We start from the raw sequence: 18,052 nt of genomic DNA on the forward strand, positions 1-18,052 counted from the left end.
TTGTCAAATGTTTTATACAAGTAAATGCAGAAAGTAAAAAGGCCCTTATATCAAAAATGGAGAAAAGTGCCATCTATAATGAGTAATGCCTCTGTTTACAAGGGTCATTCTGACAAGGCTCTTTTAGAATTATGTCAAAGCCTATTGCTTACTGTTTCTGGCTAAAGGTCTATTATTTTCAACAGTGGAGCTCGCAGTTAGATGCCAAATAAGGACAACTTCACTGGGAGGCCCACAGCATTAGTAACAACAAGGTTTAACATTCTACAGTACAGTGTTGAGGTGAGTCCTGGAGAATGTTAACACAGGGACATTCAAGTCTTCTGACAATAAGAAACAATGTATTCTTCTTCAGAATTTGAGCAGTTTAAACATGTGGTAACATTTCATTAATCACTTTTGTCATTAATTATTTCAGGCTGGCCTGAGCAATCCAGACAGTCTTAAATCCAGCTGGCAACTAACGACAATTTCTGCACTGACTCCCCATTGCTCATTCTCCATAATGCCAGGAATAGAATGGCTTCATTTCGACTGACTGTTGTCCGCCTTGTTTACCAATTCCAGGTAGAGGCTGGATCTCAGGAATCTGGGATAACAGTCTTTTGCCATCAGGCTGTAGATTAGCTTCTGCGCCACGTCAAAGCTGGAGGGAGTTGGCTCACCGATGCTTTTGTTAATATGTTCTCGTGTGGCAAAATCAATGTTGATCTGTGAGAAAGAAAGTGAAGGTGTGAAAATGAATATCCGTGGGTGACATTTCCTTGCTGTACCTGCTGATTAGATTCCTGCAAGTATCTTTTAAATGTGTATGCAACTTCATAGGTAAATGTGCATGCTGTGTGGCTCTGAGCTAAACAAAGCAAGAAGGTTTTAATCCTAAACTTCATTGCTCTGAGCAATGGCGGTTGGAATTTGAGCTAATTAACAGCGATTGCCTTGGAATCTCTAGGAATTACAGATTATATTCCAGGACACAGTTGTGAGTGACCCGGGAGGATAAACCATAGGTGGCATAGCAAGAAATTAGACTAGATCTGGTAGGTGCTCATGATTCATAATCTACTTGCGTCATAGGCATTGGATAATTCAGTGGCAGTAATTCTGGAGATAGGTGGCATACAAATTTGCCACCTCATTTACATGGTTGTAGCACTAATCCAAGAAATGCCAATACTGCTGGCTGCCTGAGAGCTCAGTCAGCGAATGTTCTTAAAGACAGTCTGTCCCTCTTAAGTTGCACCAATTTACAATAGGCTGTCGCTGCATTTTACTGCTTAATTCTAAGGAAGGAAGATGGAACACCAAACAGAGAGCATTCCAATGATGAAGATAGACAGGAGTAGGTTCTACAGGTACTCAGGAAACCTTGCAGGAGGACCCTCAGGAGAAATTCGAAGCAGGTGGCTGCGAGGAGGATGTTGCCTACAGAGTGTTGTCTCTGAAAGAAGTCTGTCTCATCTTTGGTAGGTTAACCATAAGTCTTTATTAAGAAATGGGCTATTTATCCATGTACAATAAGGGGTACAGGTTAGGAACTATCTCCATGCTTATGTCCTACCCTTTCTGTCTCAACACCACACTGACTGTGCCAGCGCCATGAGCCTTCTTATAGACACCATGTGAATGGTATGGTACTCCATTCTTCAGTTACCCTGTATGTGACAGATCTTACACTACATTTCATCCCAAATCTTCATCCATTGCATATGGAGTTATACTAGATTACTTCATGTCATACGTTGTTATCAGTCTCATGAGTTTACATTGTTGTTTCCGCATTAATGCTATTACAATATTCGCACTATTATAATATTCTTCCATCTCCCCCTTGAATTCACATCCTCAAATTTACAGCTATAGGTGGTCTAGAAGCCTTATAACTCTTCCATGTCTCGTTTGCTTTTCTACTGGAGGAGTGGTAGGCTGTGGTATTGCTGGTTCTTCTGTTTTTTTTACTCAAATCTGATGTACTCAATAATGTTTCTCAGGGTTGCTTCTCAGGGATGCCACAGTTCCCATTGAGTTTGAACCTTGGAGAAGTCTAGATTGATCTGGTAAGTCGTATTTTTGATTCATGGTCATTTAATCTTTTTTGCAGTTATAGTTTTAAATCTTGTTGTTCTTTCAAGAATGGCAGTGACATAACATTTTTAGTTTCAAAACTTTTAACTGCTTTGAAACAAGTACAGTAAAATGTACTGGCTGGGAGCTAGTTCCACATAGATCATAACTCACCTCTGCTCAACGCTGACCCTAGGTCTGGATAATGTGCCTTCTTACATCACTGTGTAGGTTTAAGTTTAAGTTTAAATATTATTGTCACAAGTAGGCTTACTTTAGTGCTGCAATGAAGCTTCTGTGAAAATCCCCTTGTTGCCACACTCCGGTGCCTGTTCAGATACACTGAGGGAGAATTTAGCATGGCCAATGCACCTAACTAGCGTGTCTTTTGGACTGTGGAAGGAAACCGGAGCTCCCGGAGGAAATCAAAGAACAAAGAACAAAAACAGCCCGGGAAACAGGCCCTTTGGCCCAACGAGCCAGCGCCACCAGTCCACCTCTCCACCCACGACCCTTGTCTAATGTTTTATGGCCATCCAGATTGAGGGAATCTGATTTAGGGACAATTTATTCCTGCCAATCAGCCTAACAGCACATCTTTGGGGTATGGGAGGAAACCAGAGCACCCAGAGAAAACCCATGCAAGCACGGGGAGAATGCGCAAACTCCCACAGACATCGGCCCAAATCCATGTGTCTGCACAGCAATCAGCGATAGTCACTGAGCTGTCGTCTTGCCCAGTATCTGGTCCAGTTTAGGCACACACTAACGACATGAAGCACTAGGCCAATCTCAAACAACCAAGAGCAGCCCCAGTACGACCCATCGCGTGTATGCCCCTCGTTGGACACAAGGCGGACCGACTTAAAACCTGTGAACGAAGAGGAAAAAAAAACATTATTATTGTACCATATCCATTTACCTTACCAGGGATGCCCCAATGCTAATTACCCTTATTTAAAACAACCTCCTATATCCACCCATCTCCAACCCACTCATGTGCCTGTCGAAGTTACTCTTAAATGACTCTAGCGTATTTGCCTCCACCACCTTACTTGGCAGAGCATTCCATACCCCCACTACCCTCTGTGTGAAAAACCTCCCTCTAATATCTGTGTTGTACCTCTCCCCCCTCACCTTAAGTCCATGGCCTCTTGTCCTACATGTCTCTATCATAGGAAATAGCTTACCGCTGTTTACTCTATCTATACCCTTCATAATCTTATATACCTCTATTAGATCCCCCCTCTCCCCCCATGCAGGCACAGGGAGAACGTGCAGACCCCATACAGATAGTCACCCAAGGCCAGCACTGAACCTGGGTCCCTAGCGCTATGAGGCTGCAGTGCTAACCACTATGCCACCAAGTCACCCATTGCTCTAACATTCTCTCATGCTGCTCAGTGCAGCACACCACATCACTCATCCGTACCAGTCTCTCGCACTCAGGTCTCTCGCCTAACATCCAGATACTCCAGTTCAACTTGGCGCACACTCCAATGAAGCATAAGTTGCACCCAACTCCTACTACTTTCATATATCTGCAACCATTCAGCTATAACAGGCACATCATTCAAACAATATAAGAACATAAGAACATAAGAAATAGGAGCAGGAGTAGGCCATCTAGCCCTTCGAGCCTGCCCCGCCATTCAATAAGATCATGGCTGATCTGTCGTGGCTCAGTTCCACTTTCCCGCCCTCTCCCCATAACCCTTAACCCCCTCGCTTATCAAAAACCCATCAACCCGCGTCTTAAAAATATTTAGCGAGGCAGCCTCCACCACTTCAACGGGCAGAGAATTCCAGAGATTCACCACCCTTTGAGTGAAGAAGTTCTTCCTCAACTCCGTTCTAAACCGCCCCCCCTTTATCCTGAGGCTGTGCCCCCTAGTCCTACTGTCTTTTTTGAGCGGGAAGAGTCTCTCCACCTCTATCCTATCCATCCCATTCATCATCTTATACGTCTCAATGAGATCTCCCCTCATTCTTCTAAACTCTAACGAGTACAAGCCTAGTTTATTCAGCCTCTCCTCATAGCTCAACCCCCTCAACTCCGGTATCAGCCTAGTAAACCTCCTCTGCACTCCCTCCAAGGCCAAAATATCTTTGCGCAGGTGTGGCGCCCAAAACTGCACACAGTACTCCAGCTGCGGCCTCACCAATGCCCTATACAGCTGCAGCAAGACCTCCCTACTTTTATATTCAATCCCCCTCGTGATGAAGGCCAGCATCCCATTCGCCTTCCTGACCACCTGCTGCACCTGCAGGCTGGGTTTTTGCGACTCATGCACAAGGACCCCGAGGTCCCTCTGCACCGTCGCCTGCTGCAGTAAGTAATAGTCCTTCCTACCATTATTCCTACCAAAGTGGACCACCTCACATTTGCCAACATTAAATTCCATTTGCCATTTCCTGGCCCATTCGCCCAGCCTATCTAGATCCTTCTGCAGACTCTCCACACCCTCCGCACAATTTGCCGTTCCCCCAATCTTGGTGTCATCAGCAAATTTCGACACCCTACACTCGGTTCCCTCCTCCAGATCATCTATATAAATGGTAAAAAGCTGAGGCCCCAGCACCGACCCCTGGGGCACTCCACTAGTCACCATCCGCCAATCCGAATAGCACCCGTTGACCCCCACTCTCTGCCTCCTATTTGACAACCAATCCTCTATCATTCCGCCTTCTCTCTTGCAGGACAAGATGACATTTGATAGAAGGGAGTGGAGTAGAATTGATGCTAAACATTAGAAATTTGCTTGGAATAAATATATATTTAGCAGTCTGTGAAATAGGTATAGGAATAGGTCAGTGTTGGAGTTTTGTTTTCCTGGAAACTGTTGCTTGTCTAATAACAAAGCCAGTGAAATGAATATTCTTGGGTGATGAGTGATGATAATTATAGAGTGTTACACCACAGAAAGAGCCCTTTGGCCCATCATGTCTGCGCTGGTCATCAAGCACCTATCTATTCTAATTCTACTTCCCAGCATTTGGTCCATAGCCTCGTACACTATGGCATTTCAAAAGCTCATCAAAATGCTTCTTAAACGTTATGAGGCTCCCCACCTCTACCACCTCTTCAGGTAGTGATTTGCAGATTCCCACCACCCTCTGGGTAAAAATGCTTTTCCTCAAATCCCTTCTAAATCTCCCACCACTCCTTACCTTAAATCTATGCCCCCTAGTTACTGACCCTTCTACTGAGGGGAAAAGTTTTCTCCTATCCACAATATTTATGTCCCTCATAATTTCGGACCTCAATCATGTCCCCGCTCAGTCTTCTTTGCTCTAAGGAGAATAGCCCAGCCTAACAAACCTTACTTCATAGCTGAAATGCTCCCAGGCAACATCCTGGTGAACATCTCTGCATTCTTTCTTGTGCAATCAGATCCTTCCTATAGTGTGGCGACCAGAACTGCACACAGTACTCTGGTTGTGGCCTAACCATTGTTTTATACAGCTCTATCATAACCTCCCTGCTTTTATGTTCTATATTCTTGACTAATAAAGGCAAGAATCCCATACGCTTTCTTAAGCACCTTATCTATGTGTCCTGCTGCCTTCAGGGATCAATGGACATACACCCCAATGTCCCTCTGATCCTCTGTAGTTCTTAGCAGGGATACTTAAAAGAAACAACTGTTTGCTGTTTTAGGAATTTTATTTAGCATTGTTTTATTAAAATGTATGCTGAAATATGTGAGTTAGTATGTGCACATAGAATAGAATAGTTCAATAGTCTATTAAGGAATTGGATCTTAAACTGGGTAACCGTTATAAACAGCTCATACACAAACCTCCTGAACAACTTTGGGAATAAATAAATGACATTAGGACAGATACAAAAAAGGAAATGCCGTAGAGATAGCTTGTCAGCTAGAAGGGAATGTTTCTGGGGTGGATGAAGAAATAAGCAAAGACGAAACGTGTGATTGATCAAGGGCAGGAGGACCGTGCAAAGGCTCAAGAAGGTAATGGCAGGTGAATGACATTAGTGGTGGCATTTTACCTTGTGGTTTTGATAAAGGACTTTTAGTGGATATTTCAAATAAACTAAATCTTTATAGGGCAACCAGACCCTGTTAATAACCCATCAAGTATAATGGTCTTTGGGAGACCTCAATGTAGGTGGTGATGAGCAGAAATTCTTAATGTTAGATTCATGTCTTCATTAGTCATGAAAACTTGAGGCACCAAGAAAATAAGTGAAAGAAGAAGAATGAAAGAATTGTTTATACGTGCCAGCAGCTCTGTCTGATCTGGAATGATAGTCACTGCCTATCATAATCATATGCTGTATATCCGGTATGTTATATTTCATCTTAAACTCCCATTAAACACAACAGGCCCACCATATTGGTTCCAGTGAATCCTAATTTAAATATCAATAAATTGGAAAGCTTAAAATAAGGTCAGTGATGTTTGTCTCTCCTAAGGCCCACAGGGAGGATGTTTGCCATATCTTGAGCTTGTGACAGAGTCCATGGCACTTGGCATCATGGGATAGCTTTGGAAACATTGAGAATGAAGGTATGCTCCTGCCTTGTGCCCCTTCCCAACTCCCAGCCCACCCTCACCTGCCTCACCCTCATCCAGAATGACAAACAAGCTGCAAATGGCATGTTCATAGTCTCTGTTGCTTTCCACCTCTTTTCCTCATGTCTGACCTTCCTCTTTCTAACTTGCTGCTTTTAGGTGCCCAGGATGTCTGCCAATCCACAGCAAGCCCAAGGGGAGGAAAGAGGGCAGCATCATGGCACTTTTGAAGGCTCCAGCACTCCACCTGATCCACACAGACAAAAGTTCAGATACCGGCACTCCATGCAACCTAAAGGCTGGATTTGCACAAGGGGAGTCACTGGGCAAAAATGTGCTGCACATCAGTTAGGGGAAAGAATAGCTTGTGTGCCAGCTCACCAGAGGGTGAGGTTGCAGACAAGCCTGATTCAAGGGGAATCAGGTGAGGAACTTGATGGGGCAGTATACAAGAGAAATCTGATGAGGATCCACACTTGATGCAAAAGCTACCACATTGCCTTCTGTCATGTCATGGAACATGAAGGAGTCTGGTTCCAATCTGGCACAGATTTGCCCTTCTCTGATCCATCTCCCTGTCACACTGCCATAACTGTCCCCGTACCTGTCAAAAACTTGTGTCAATAGCAAAATCAGCTTCTTGCAGTAACACTCCATGCCAAATGAGGCAGTAGGGCTGAGTGTTATTATCGCAACACCAACTCTAAGGTTCCTGGTGCATGTGGGGGAAAATCAATGAGAATGCCCTTCCCAGCAACATATTGACAATAGAAAGCACCTGGCAATGCAGCATGCCCCACTAAGAGGCCCTCTGACTTCTGTAGCACTGTCTCCATTGTTGTTATGAACAGATTATATCATAGAATCCGTACAGTGCAGAAAGAGGCCATTCAGAGTTTGCACTAACTCTTTGAAAGAGTTACCCAGACCCAAATCCCTATAACCCCATGTATTCACACCGCTAATCCATCTAACCTACACATTTTTGGAGTGTGGGAGGAAGCCAGAGCACCCAGAGGAAACACACGCAGACATGGGGAGAATGTGAAAACTCCACAGACAACTCATCTGCGGCCAAAATCGAACCCAGGTCCCTGGCGTTGTGAGACAGCAATGCTAACCACTGAGCTGTCGTGTGATCTTGCATACTCCCAAGTTGGAATTTCCCAGTCTTTCACGATGATGGAAAATTCCAGCTCCTGTTTTATTTGTTTATTAAATTAAAAAAAATGGGAAGTGAGACCAGAATTACCTTTAAATTGTATAGCTTGCTAGGGCAGTTGAGAGTCAACAGCATTGCTGAGGGTCTGGAGTTACATGTAGGCCAGATATGAGCAGGAAAGAATGGCAGGTTTCCTACCTTTTAGGACATTAATGAACCAGATGGGTTTTTATAACATGGGATGTTTCACAGTCACCATTAGTCACAAGACTAACTTTATGTTAATTCATATTTTGCCAGCTGTCAAATCCATGATGGGATTTGAAATCAGGGCACCAGAGCATTAATCTAGAATACTAGTCTAGTGATATTGCCACTCTGTTTCCATCTTCCATGGAAAATATCAAGAAAACTAAAATAAATTGGCTCTTTACTGGTTGGGAATTGGAGATGAGGTATCATATGATGAAACCTTAAAGACTACATTCAGCAACAGTTAACAGCCTAATTGATGCATGTATGGATGTTACAACTAACACTGATTACAACTTGTTGGTTATCAGGTGGATTGTGTGCATATAAAGGGACAATGGAAATGGCTATTAAAACTTCCATTGTGCATTCTAAATAGCAGGCTATTTGAGCCTAATATCCTTTGTTCATTTAATTCTTTCTTGTGCACCTACCTTTTTCATGCCAATATACCGATAGCTAGCTCTGAACTCAGCAGCAAGCAATTACACCTGCAGGCTGCAAATCAATTAAAATCAATTAAACTTGATAGATTTAAATAGAACCCAAAAATTCTTCCAGTGTTTAGAGGTCTTAGATGATTAAAGTTTTTAATCACATCTCTATGTTGTTGAGGACAAAAAGCTGACTGATTGCCTGTGGCTGTATTCTGGTCATTCTCAATCCTGGACTTCTTGGTCCTAACCTGCACCTGTTAGAATGAGAACTTCCCTTTGTTCCTGGTCATGTATATGAGAGGACTGAGGGACAATAGTGTGATGTACTCTGTGGGAGAGTGGGTCAGAAGGCAGGTGACACTCTGCTGCAGCCCCTGCCTTTGACCTTGCAGTTCCTGCCTCTCGCTAAGAGAATGTGTTTGTGAGCCGTAGAATCAAGAGGGAACTTGAGAGATGGAATGTTTGTCACCTTCCCAAATACCTGCAATTTACTCAGGGCTGTGGAAGGTCAAGGAGGCCAATTGAGGCTCTTCAGCATTCTGCCAGCAGCAGGGGGAAGGGAGGGCACTACAACACATGGGTTGAGGCCTAGTAAAAATTTGTGGGTTTGGAAGTTCCATCTTGATCTGGCACTCTGTGACTCATGAAGAGCCACCTCAGTGACAAAGCTGTGCACCGCTGAAACAACCACATGTCCTTCACAACTATCATCCACCACGCCACCCTCCAGCTTGCCTGATTAGCCTCAGTGAGCCTGACTCTTTCACCCTGGAGCTTCTCCACTGTGGCTGGTCCAGGTTGGTTGCAGTCCCAGCAATGGCCACCAGTCTCAGTGGCACTGCTGGGACCGAAGAGTTCCCAGCCCTCTGATTGATTGATAGTTCTCGGAGGCATGATCTCCATCCTTAGATGGGTTCAACCTCTGGCATTTCTCTCTCTCTTTTCAGGTGCCATGCTATAAGAGGGCATTGGCAATCATAGACCTCTATGTTAATCTCACTCTGGAGATGTGGATTATTTTTGTTGGTGTTAATTTCATCCCCCATTTTGTGAGACTTTTTGGAAAGATCATTCGTTATTTACCATGATCTCTTTTATCATTGATCTTTCCAATTGGCATCAGACTTTCCAAATCATGATTTCTTTTCACTACACACTCATGAAATTCCAACTGTCTCTTCGTGATCTCAGTCAGCAGAGTTTTTCAGGCCTCAGATTTTACTCACACCCCTTCATTAGTAGTGTGACTTAGAGTCATAGAGTTTACAGCATGGAAATAGGCCCTTCAGCCCAACTTGTCCATGCCGCACTTCTTTTAAAACCCCTAAACTAACTCCAATTGCCCACATTTGGCCCATACCCCTCTATATCCATCATACCCATGTAACTATCTAAATGCTTTTTAAAAGACAAAATTGTACCCATCTCTACGACTACCTCTGGCAGCTTGTTCCAGACGCTGACCACCCTCTGTGTAGTGAGTGTCTGGAACAAGATATCTTATCCAAAATACCTTCACTATTCACCTCAAACACCTTAACTTTAACAACGTCAATTCTTCTCTGCAGAGTTCCACGGAACAGCTAACACTCACTTCTGTGTGTCAAAATTGTTGTGACGTAGCATTCCAGGACTCTTAGCTTTGTTTTCCTGCTAATTTTAAGTTGATAATAATCTTTTTCATTTTTTAAAAGGCACCTTTGGTTATTCCAATCCACGATCTTAATTCTAGATTACACTTCATGTCTGCTGTAATTTGCTTCCTGGGGAATAAAATCTGTCTCCTTGTTTTAGATCTCATTCTTCATTGTGATTTTACTTTTTTATACGGTTTTCCTTTTGGACTCGACAAGACAGTTAATTTTAATACAGTTGAAGCTCAGCCCTTTCTTCTCACTTACTCACTATCCCATCCAAAAATCTTCAGAGTTGCCAATGGTGTAATTGTCGTATATTATACTATTAAAGTTGCAACTCCATCAAACAATCTGGGAAGTTCTTCAACTTCTCGAAGAATATTTTCACTATATAAATTGTATAAATCTGAGAAGAAAACACTCCTCTATCTGACACTTCTTCTAATCTTTATAAAATCACATAGATCAATCTCAACTTTTACTGCTGCTGTTTTCTTCTCCAATATAGATTTGTTATCGCTAAGATCTTTGAGATCAAGAGACTATAACAGGTTCATCAATTCTTCATGTTTCACTTCATCAAATGCCTCAATGAAATCAATAAACATTAGGATTCATCTTTTTAATCTCTAAGGCTCTTTCTGACAGCATGCGTACAATAAAAATAGCATTTCTCATTCTTCTACCTTCTACAAAACCACATTGTAGAGCTGAAATGTCTGGCTTTATCTTGGCCCTATTCATCGTTCTCAAAGAAGGATCATATTAATGTGACTCATCACATTAATAGTGCAATGGAGTTTACATTCGATCGCTCTGGGCTTTTTAGGGAGGGCAATAAAAATTGATTTACTGAAGTTTCTCACATGCAGTAAACTTCATTAAAGTTGTCAGTTTTGTTTACACCAAAGTCTTCTGAATGTTTAATTTGTTTAATGACTCTTTCATCCCAGCCTTTGGTGTTATTGTTTGTCAAACAGTTAATTGCCTGACATGCATTGAATTGCACTGTGTCCTGTAGAAATGGTCCAGGCAGTGGGGCTGCCCATGCCTTTCCACCCTGGCCATTAAAATAAGCCCATAGTGTACAAAAGGCTGTTTGCATTCTTCCCTCACTTGGGCCACATTCCTCCTCCTGGTCACAGCATTCCAGCCATCAGTAACAACATTACTCTGCTCTGACACCGGCTCAGCCTGATACACCCAGTGTGTACTTGAAGTCTGCACCTGAAAACCAGCCTAACTGACAATCTGGGATTCTGTCTGTAATTTTAAAAACTCATTTCCGGGATGTGGGCTTCACTGGCTAGGCCAGCGTTTATAGCCCATCCCTAATTGCCCTCAACATAGTAGTAATGAGCTAACTTCTTGAACTGATGCAGGCCATATGGTGTAGGTACACCCACAGTGTTGTCAGGGAAGGAATTTCAGGTTTTTGACCCAGCGACAGTGAAGGAACAGCAATATGGTTCCAAGCCAAGATAGTGTGTGACTTGGAGGGGAACTTCCAAGTGGTTGTGTTCCCATGTGTCTGCTGCCCTTGTTCTTGTTACCATTTGTAGGTTTGGAAAGTGTTGCCCAAGGAGCCTTGGCATATGATCCATCTAGGAGAGGAGAAGGATGTAGCAGCCTAGGAAAGATGTTTTTTTGAATGCCTGAGCAAAATCCCGAGATTTCAGAGTTTTATTGCAACATCACAAGAGTTGATGAATTTTACTTCAAATTTGTGGGTGAGGTTTTCTGGCCTCCCCTCAGTGTTTTTCTCAGGAGTGGGAGACACTGTAGCGTTCACTGGTGGTGTTGTCCTCTGGTCCTGCTACTGTCACTGGGATGTCCCATTAAAGCCACCCCATTCCACCAGGAAACCTGCGACAGAGGGTGCACCGCAGGCAGGACCAGAGAATCCCGCTGGGATGAACAGCTGGAGAATTCCAGCCAGTGTCTCTTGTTCTGAAAAGCAAAAAGTGTAGTAGATCTAATACTGACCCTTGAGTAACAACACTATTATACTTCCCTCCAGTCTGAAAAAACAAATGATTATTGCCCCTTTTTGCTTTTTATTCTTCAGTCAATTTTGGATCTGTGCTTACCACTGTCCCTTTAATTCCATGGAACTGAATCTTACTAGCAAGTCTATTATGTGACATTTTCTCAAACACTTATCGAAAGTTCAGATACACATCAACCTGTTTACCGTCAACAACTCTACTGCTACTGGACAGCATGATGGCACAGTGGTCAGCATTGCTGCCTCACAGTGCCAGGGACCGGTTCAATTCCGGCCTTGGTTGGCTGTCTGTGTGGAGTTTGCATGTTCCCCCCATGTCTGCATGGGTTTTCTCCACATGCTCTGGTTTCCTCAGGTTAGCTGGATTAGCCATGCTAAATTGCCCCTTAGTGTCAGAGATTCAGCACGGTAAATTCCTGAGGTTACAAGAATGGGGCTTGGGTGGGACTATTGTTGGTGCAGGCTCAGTGAGCCAAATGGCTTCTTTCTGCACTATAGGGAACTTACAATTCTACTTCATCAGAGAACTGAAGTAATTAGCTATAAATTAGTCAGGCAGTTCCTTAACCATCCCTACCTTTGTTCTGCCATTCACACATTCTGATCACTTAATGGATACTTCTAGTACCTTTCTTAGCTTTCTTCATCCTTGTTTACATCCCCTTTGTCCAACTATAGTCCATCTTCATAGCATAAATCTCTGCTGATTCTCTTTACTCTCAGTTCTGATGAAGGGTGATTCAGACTCAAAATGTTGGCTCTATTCTCTCTCTGATGCTGTCAGGCCTGTTGAGATTTTCCTGCATTTTCTGCTTTTGTTTCAGATTCCAACATCTCCAGTATTTTGCTTTTATCTTATTTATATATGATTTGTGTTTAAAAAAAAATCACTCGTTTATTTGACCATAAGACCATTAGATATAGGAGTGGAATTAGGCTGTTCAGCCCATCGCATCTGCTCCATCATTCAATCATGGCTGATAAGCTTCTCAACCCCATTCTCCTACCTTCTCCCCATAACCCTCACCAATCAAGAATCTGTCTATCTCTGTTTTAAATACACTCAATGACTGGCCGATAGTTTTTCAAATGACAGTTATGTTTATCATGGATTATTGTATCAATAGGATGAGCAAGGCCATGGATATGTTTGAATATGAAAATTGAGATTTCAAAACATTTTGGGAAAGTTCTCCCAGGTTTCATTTCAATGATAGGTGTAACCATAAACTCAAATTAATCTTAAAATAATAACAACAAAAATTCCATACTTCTTTGGGGGCCTCAACTTTAATAAATTGAGAATAAATCTTCTTGGCCTCGGAAGCTAGTTTTGTAGGAGTTTTGATTTTCTTGTAGTCCTCACAGGCCAGCCAGAAGTCAATGTTCTCTTCACTGAATTCATTCCGGAGGAAGTTTCTGAAAGCAGCGAGGCCAGCTGAGAAAGAGGAATGGACATTGAACAGACCTTTGAAAACATGGGCTGGCTCTTACAAAACCGAGAATGGGAAAACACAAAATGCTGGAAGTTTCCTCTGGGTGCTCCGGTTTCCTCCGACAATCCAAATACATGCAGATTAGGTTGATTGACCATGTTAGGAGATTAGCAGTGTAAATACATGGGGTTACAGGGTAAGGCCTGGGTGGGATTGTTATTGGTGCAGGTTTGATGGGCCTAATGGCCTCCTGTAGGGATGCTATCCTTCTAGTTTATGATTCTATGATACGGCAGGTCTGGCAGCGTCCATGGGGAAGGTGAATCTTTTCCGCTTTAGATTTCAGGTTTTCAGTTTCGGGTGGAATAGTCAATGGAAGAGGTAGTAGAAGATTATCCCCACATACGTCAAGAAAATGTCTTTCAATGACCGACATAAGAGAACAAGGTATAGAGAATAAAACATGTTCACCACAACTGCACTGTACAGTAAAATGTGGCTTTACCTTTCTGAGACAGCAGCTTATCAATAGACTCAGACCATAGCATTGCCTCTTCAGGTGTTGGTCTATGGAAACAAGAACAATTCCTAAGCATTGTCAGCTCGCCAGCATTTCCTTTGGAGTAAATACAACATGAAGTGACGGGATTGTGATCAGTGGATCTCTCTCACTGGTAACAGATTACTGATATATTCAGGTTATATCATTTATATTGTATTGCATTCTGTAGAACAATAAGGTCATTGATTGTTCATGCTGTATTTTTGTGAAAATGAATGACTCATTTTAAAAAGAAAATGACTATTAACTCACTTTACTGGCATCTTGACTTTCCTCTGATTCCTGAAGTGATAGGTTTCTGCTGGTGTAAAAGTTCAATTCATTTAGTTTTCAAACCCTTAATTCGACAATTGTCAAATTAAATAACAAATCAGCTTTTAAGAATCGAAGTGCCACATTCGGGACAGAATCTTTGGGTCCTGGTGGAAATTGCCACCAGATGTCGACAGACATTTTACCGGTCCATCAAATTCTCCATCCTGCCTGCGATGATTCTCGCAGTGGGTGGGACTGGAAAGGGGCTGAATTCTCCGGTCTTGTCCGCCTGTTGTGAGCGACAAGGGAAACTCTGGCGTCCCAGACAAAACTTCATTCACTGTCACCGTCACTGGAAAATGAAGGAGGAGGGAAGATTTTGGCCTATCTGTTTTCAAAATGTGCCTGAAGGAAGCAGACATGTTTCACAGTTTCTATGTAGCGATGACCGTCCAGTTTCACAAGACCAGATTTTAAACGTTTTTTTAATGTAAATAATAAATGATTGCATGAAGGTACAATTCACAGAAACAGACCATTCAGCCTAATGTTCCCAAACTGCTTCAGTTGACCTGAAACTAGTGGACTGTCACATGGACCATTGAAGGAGACTTCACTGTTTAGAAACGATATTAACGACCTGGATAAAGAGACAGAGTGTATTGTAGACAAATTTGCTGATGGTACAAAAAAGTGAGTTGTAAGGAGGACACAACGAATCTACAAAGGGACATGGAGAGGTTAAATGAATGGGCCAAAATTTGGCAGATGGAGTATAAGGTGGGAAGGATAGAAAAGTCGAATGTTATTTAAATGAAGAGAGATGACGTAATGCTGCAGTGCAGTGCAACCTGGGTGCCCTTGTATATGAATCTCAGCAAGTTAGCAGGCAGATCTAACAAGCAATTGGGAAGGAAAACGAAATGTTACCCTTAATTGGGAATGGAGCATAAAAGTAGTGAAGTCTTGTTATAATTGTACCACACCTAAATTATTGTATACAGGTTTGGCTTTGTTATTTAGAGAGGGATATACTTGCATTGGAGACAATTTAGAGAAGGTTGATTCCTCACGTGCAAGTGCTGCCTGATGAGGAAAGCTTGAGCAGGCTGGACCTACGATCACTGGAGTTTTAAGGAATGAGATTTGATCTTACTGATAAGGTTCAAAGGGGGTTGACAGGGTAAACAGTGAGAGGATATTTCCAGTATCCAAATCAAGATGGCATCGTTCAGAATTAGGGACCTCCCATTTCAGGTTAGACGAGGAAGAATTTTTTCTCTCAGAGGATCATGAATCTTAGGAATTCCCTATCCCACAAATCAGTGGAAACTGGGTCATTAAATATATTCAAGCCTGGATAAGGCAAATGTTTGAACTACAAGGGGGTCTAGGTTTATGGCGGGGGTGGTGTGTGTGGTGGGAGGATCAGGAAATTTGTGTTAAGGCCAGAATCAGATCAGCTATTATCTCATGGAAGCTCCACACTTCAAAATGCTGATGGGTGTTTTCACATTAAGGACATTTTATTTTACTGAAGCAGGCCAGTATCTTGCCATGTGCGCAACACATGGCTGCAATTATGTAGTGCTTTTTACAACAAGACATTGCATTCATACAGCACCTTTAATGGAGCAAACATCCAAAGGCACTTCACTGGAACATCCTCAAACAAAATTTGACATTGTGCCACCAATTGAGATATTGGACGGAATTGTCCGGCCTCACACGCTGCGAAACTGGAAAATCCTGCTGGAGGTCAATGGACTTTTCCATGGTCTGCCCCTTGCCCGCTCTGATTCACCTGATAGTCATGACGGTAAAATTCATCCCATTGCATGGAACTTCCCTGTCCCGCCTGCCATGGGAATCATAATGGGCAGGACACAGACATTGGATGGGGTTTTCTGGCCTTGGGGTGAGAATCCCTCTCACTAAGATAGACAACCAAAAACTTGGTCAAAATGGCAGTTCAAAGGTGTGGGGGAGAGGTTTCAGGAAGGAACTTAGGCACTTAAAACCTAGGCAGCTGAAAGTACAATATTTGACAACAGAGGAATGAAAGTAAAAGCTATGTTAGAGGTCTAATTCGCTATAGTTACGACTGCTATTGAATTTTGATTAATGATAGGCTAATGCTCTTCTCACACAAAGGACATAGATAGAACTAGGAACAAGATTCTGCTGAGTGAGTAAAAGCGGCTAGGGGCTGAATTAAAAAGCAGATCCTTCAAGGTTCTGAGCCACAGACAAATTGATGCAGAGTAAATAAGATCATAGAGTTCAATGCATAGCTCTGAAAATGGTGTGAGAGAAATGGGTTTCAATTTATGGGACACTGTCACCAGGACTGGGAAAGTGGGAGCTCTGCCATTGGGAAGGTTTTCACCTGAACCATGTGGGCACCAGTCTTTTGGCGAGATGTCTAAGCATGGCAGCAGAGAGGGCCTTAAACAGAGAGTAGGCAAATATGGGTCATTTCTGGGTTGGCAAGATGTGACTATTGCAGTGTCGCAGGAATCAGTGCTGGGGCTTCAGTTAATTACAACTTATATCAATGTCCTGTATGAAGAGACTAAATATATGATTGCTAGGTTTGCTGATGACACAAAGATAGGTATGAGAACAGATCATGAAAATCAATGACATATGCAAAGAAACAGAGATAGCTAATTGAGTGGGCAATAATTTGGCAGATGGAATATAATATTAGCAAAATGTGAATGTGTCCAGCTTGCGAGGAAAAATAGAAAATTAGCATAATTTTTAAATGGAGAGAGATTGCAGAACTCTGAAGTTCAGAAGGAGCTGGGTGTCCTTGTACAGGAATCACAAAATGTTAGCATGCAGGTGCAACATTTGATTAGGAAGGTAATTTTTTCAATGAGGGAAATGCAGCAAGCAGTTTACACATAGCAAACTCCCACAAATAGCAGTGTGGTAATAGTCAGCTAATCTGTTTTTACAATATAGATCAGTGATAGGCAATCTAGGCTAATGAGTGGGTAGCATGAGTGGCTCTCCTCCTCAATGGGTCGCAGGATTGAAATTGGGCTGGTTCACTAACTATGAATCCATAAATAAGATTAAATATATTTAATGCATGCCTAATATTTCATAGTGAGTTATGGAAAGTTCTTAATAATTTATATATTAATGGAACTATTATCAACTTCAAGTGGTAAAAACAAAAGAAATATTTACACCTTGAATGTATGGCTCTCACAGCCAATGTTGGGTGCAATTAGTGTGCTCCTCACTTCACTTGTCCTTGTTTTACATGAGTATCACTTTAGTCATACAGGTGGGAAAAAGACAATGTGGATGGAAATCAGTAGAATATGGCAACACTGCACATGGGGAACAGTCAAAAGTGTCTTGTGAGCTGCATCAGAACCCAGGTAGGCCACATGTGACTCCTGGCCTGCATATTGCCCATTACTGATATAGATTGAGGGATAAATATGGATGAGGGCACTTCCCTGTTCTTCTTAAACATTGTCTACAAAATTATGAGGGGCATAGACAGGGTGAATAATCAAAATTTTTTTTCCCAGGATGGAATTACCCATTACAAGGGGGCATAGGTTCAAAGTGAGAGGGGGATAGTTTAAGGGAGATGAATAGGGAGGGGTGGGTGCCTGGAATGTGCTGCCAGAGGAGGTTGGGAAGCAGGCACATTAGCAATAGTTAAGAG

The 18,052-nt window shown here is 42.5% G+C and overlaps 1 protein-coding gene across 1 annotated transcript in view; it reads right to left on the reverse strand.

Annotated features, from left to right (window-relative positions):
• Positions 1-525: 525 nt before the first annotated feature.
• LOC145348576 (regulator of G-protein signaling 21-like) overlaps positions 526-18,052 on the reverse strand; it is a 34,211-nt gene continuing 16,684 nt past the window's right edge. Inside the window, exons 2-4 of the mRNA XM_080196765.1 lie at positions 14,044-14,154; positions 13,374-13,540; positions 526-711 (exon numbers count right to left, since the gene is read on the reverse strand). Coding sequence (XP_080052891.1) covers positions 526-711; positions 13,374-13,540; positions 14,044-14,154 — 464 coding nt within the window. The remainder of the gene's footprint in view (positions 712-13,373; positions 13,541-14,043; positions 14,155-18,052) is intronic.

Source organism: Carcharhinus amblyrhynchos, chromosome 9, assembly GCF_965287045.1.
Source record: "Carcharhinus amblyrhynchos chromosome 9, sCarAmb.v2.hapA, whole genome shotgun sequence".
Lineage (NCBI taxonomy): Eukaryota > Metazoa > Chordata > Chondrichthyes > Carcharhiniformes > Carcharhinidae > Carcharhinus > Carcharhinus amblyrhynchos.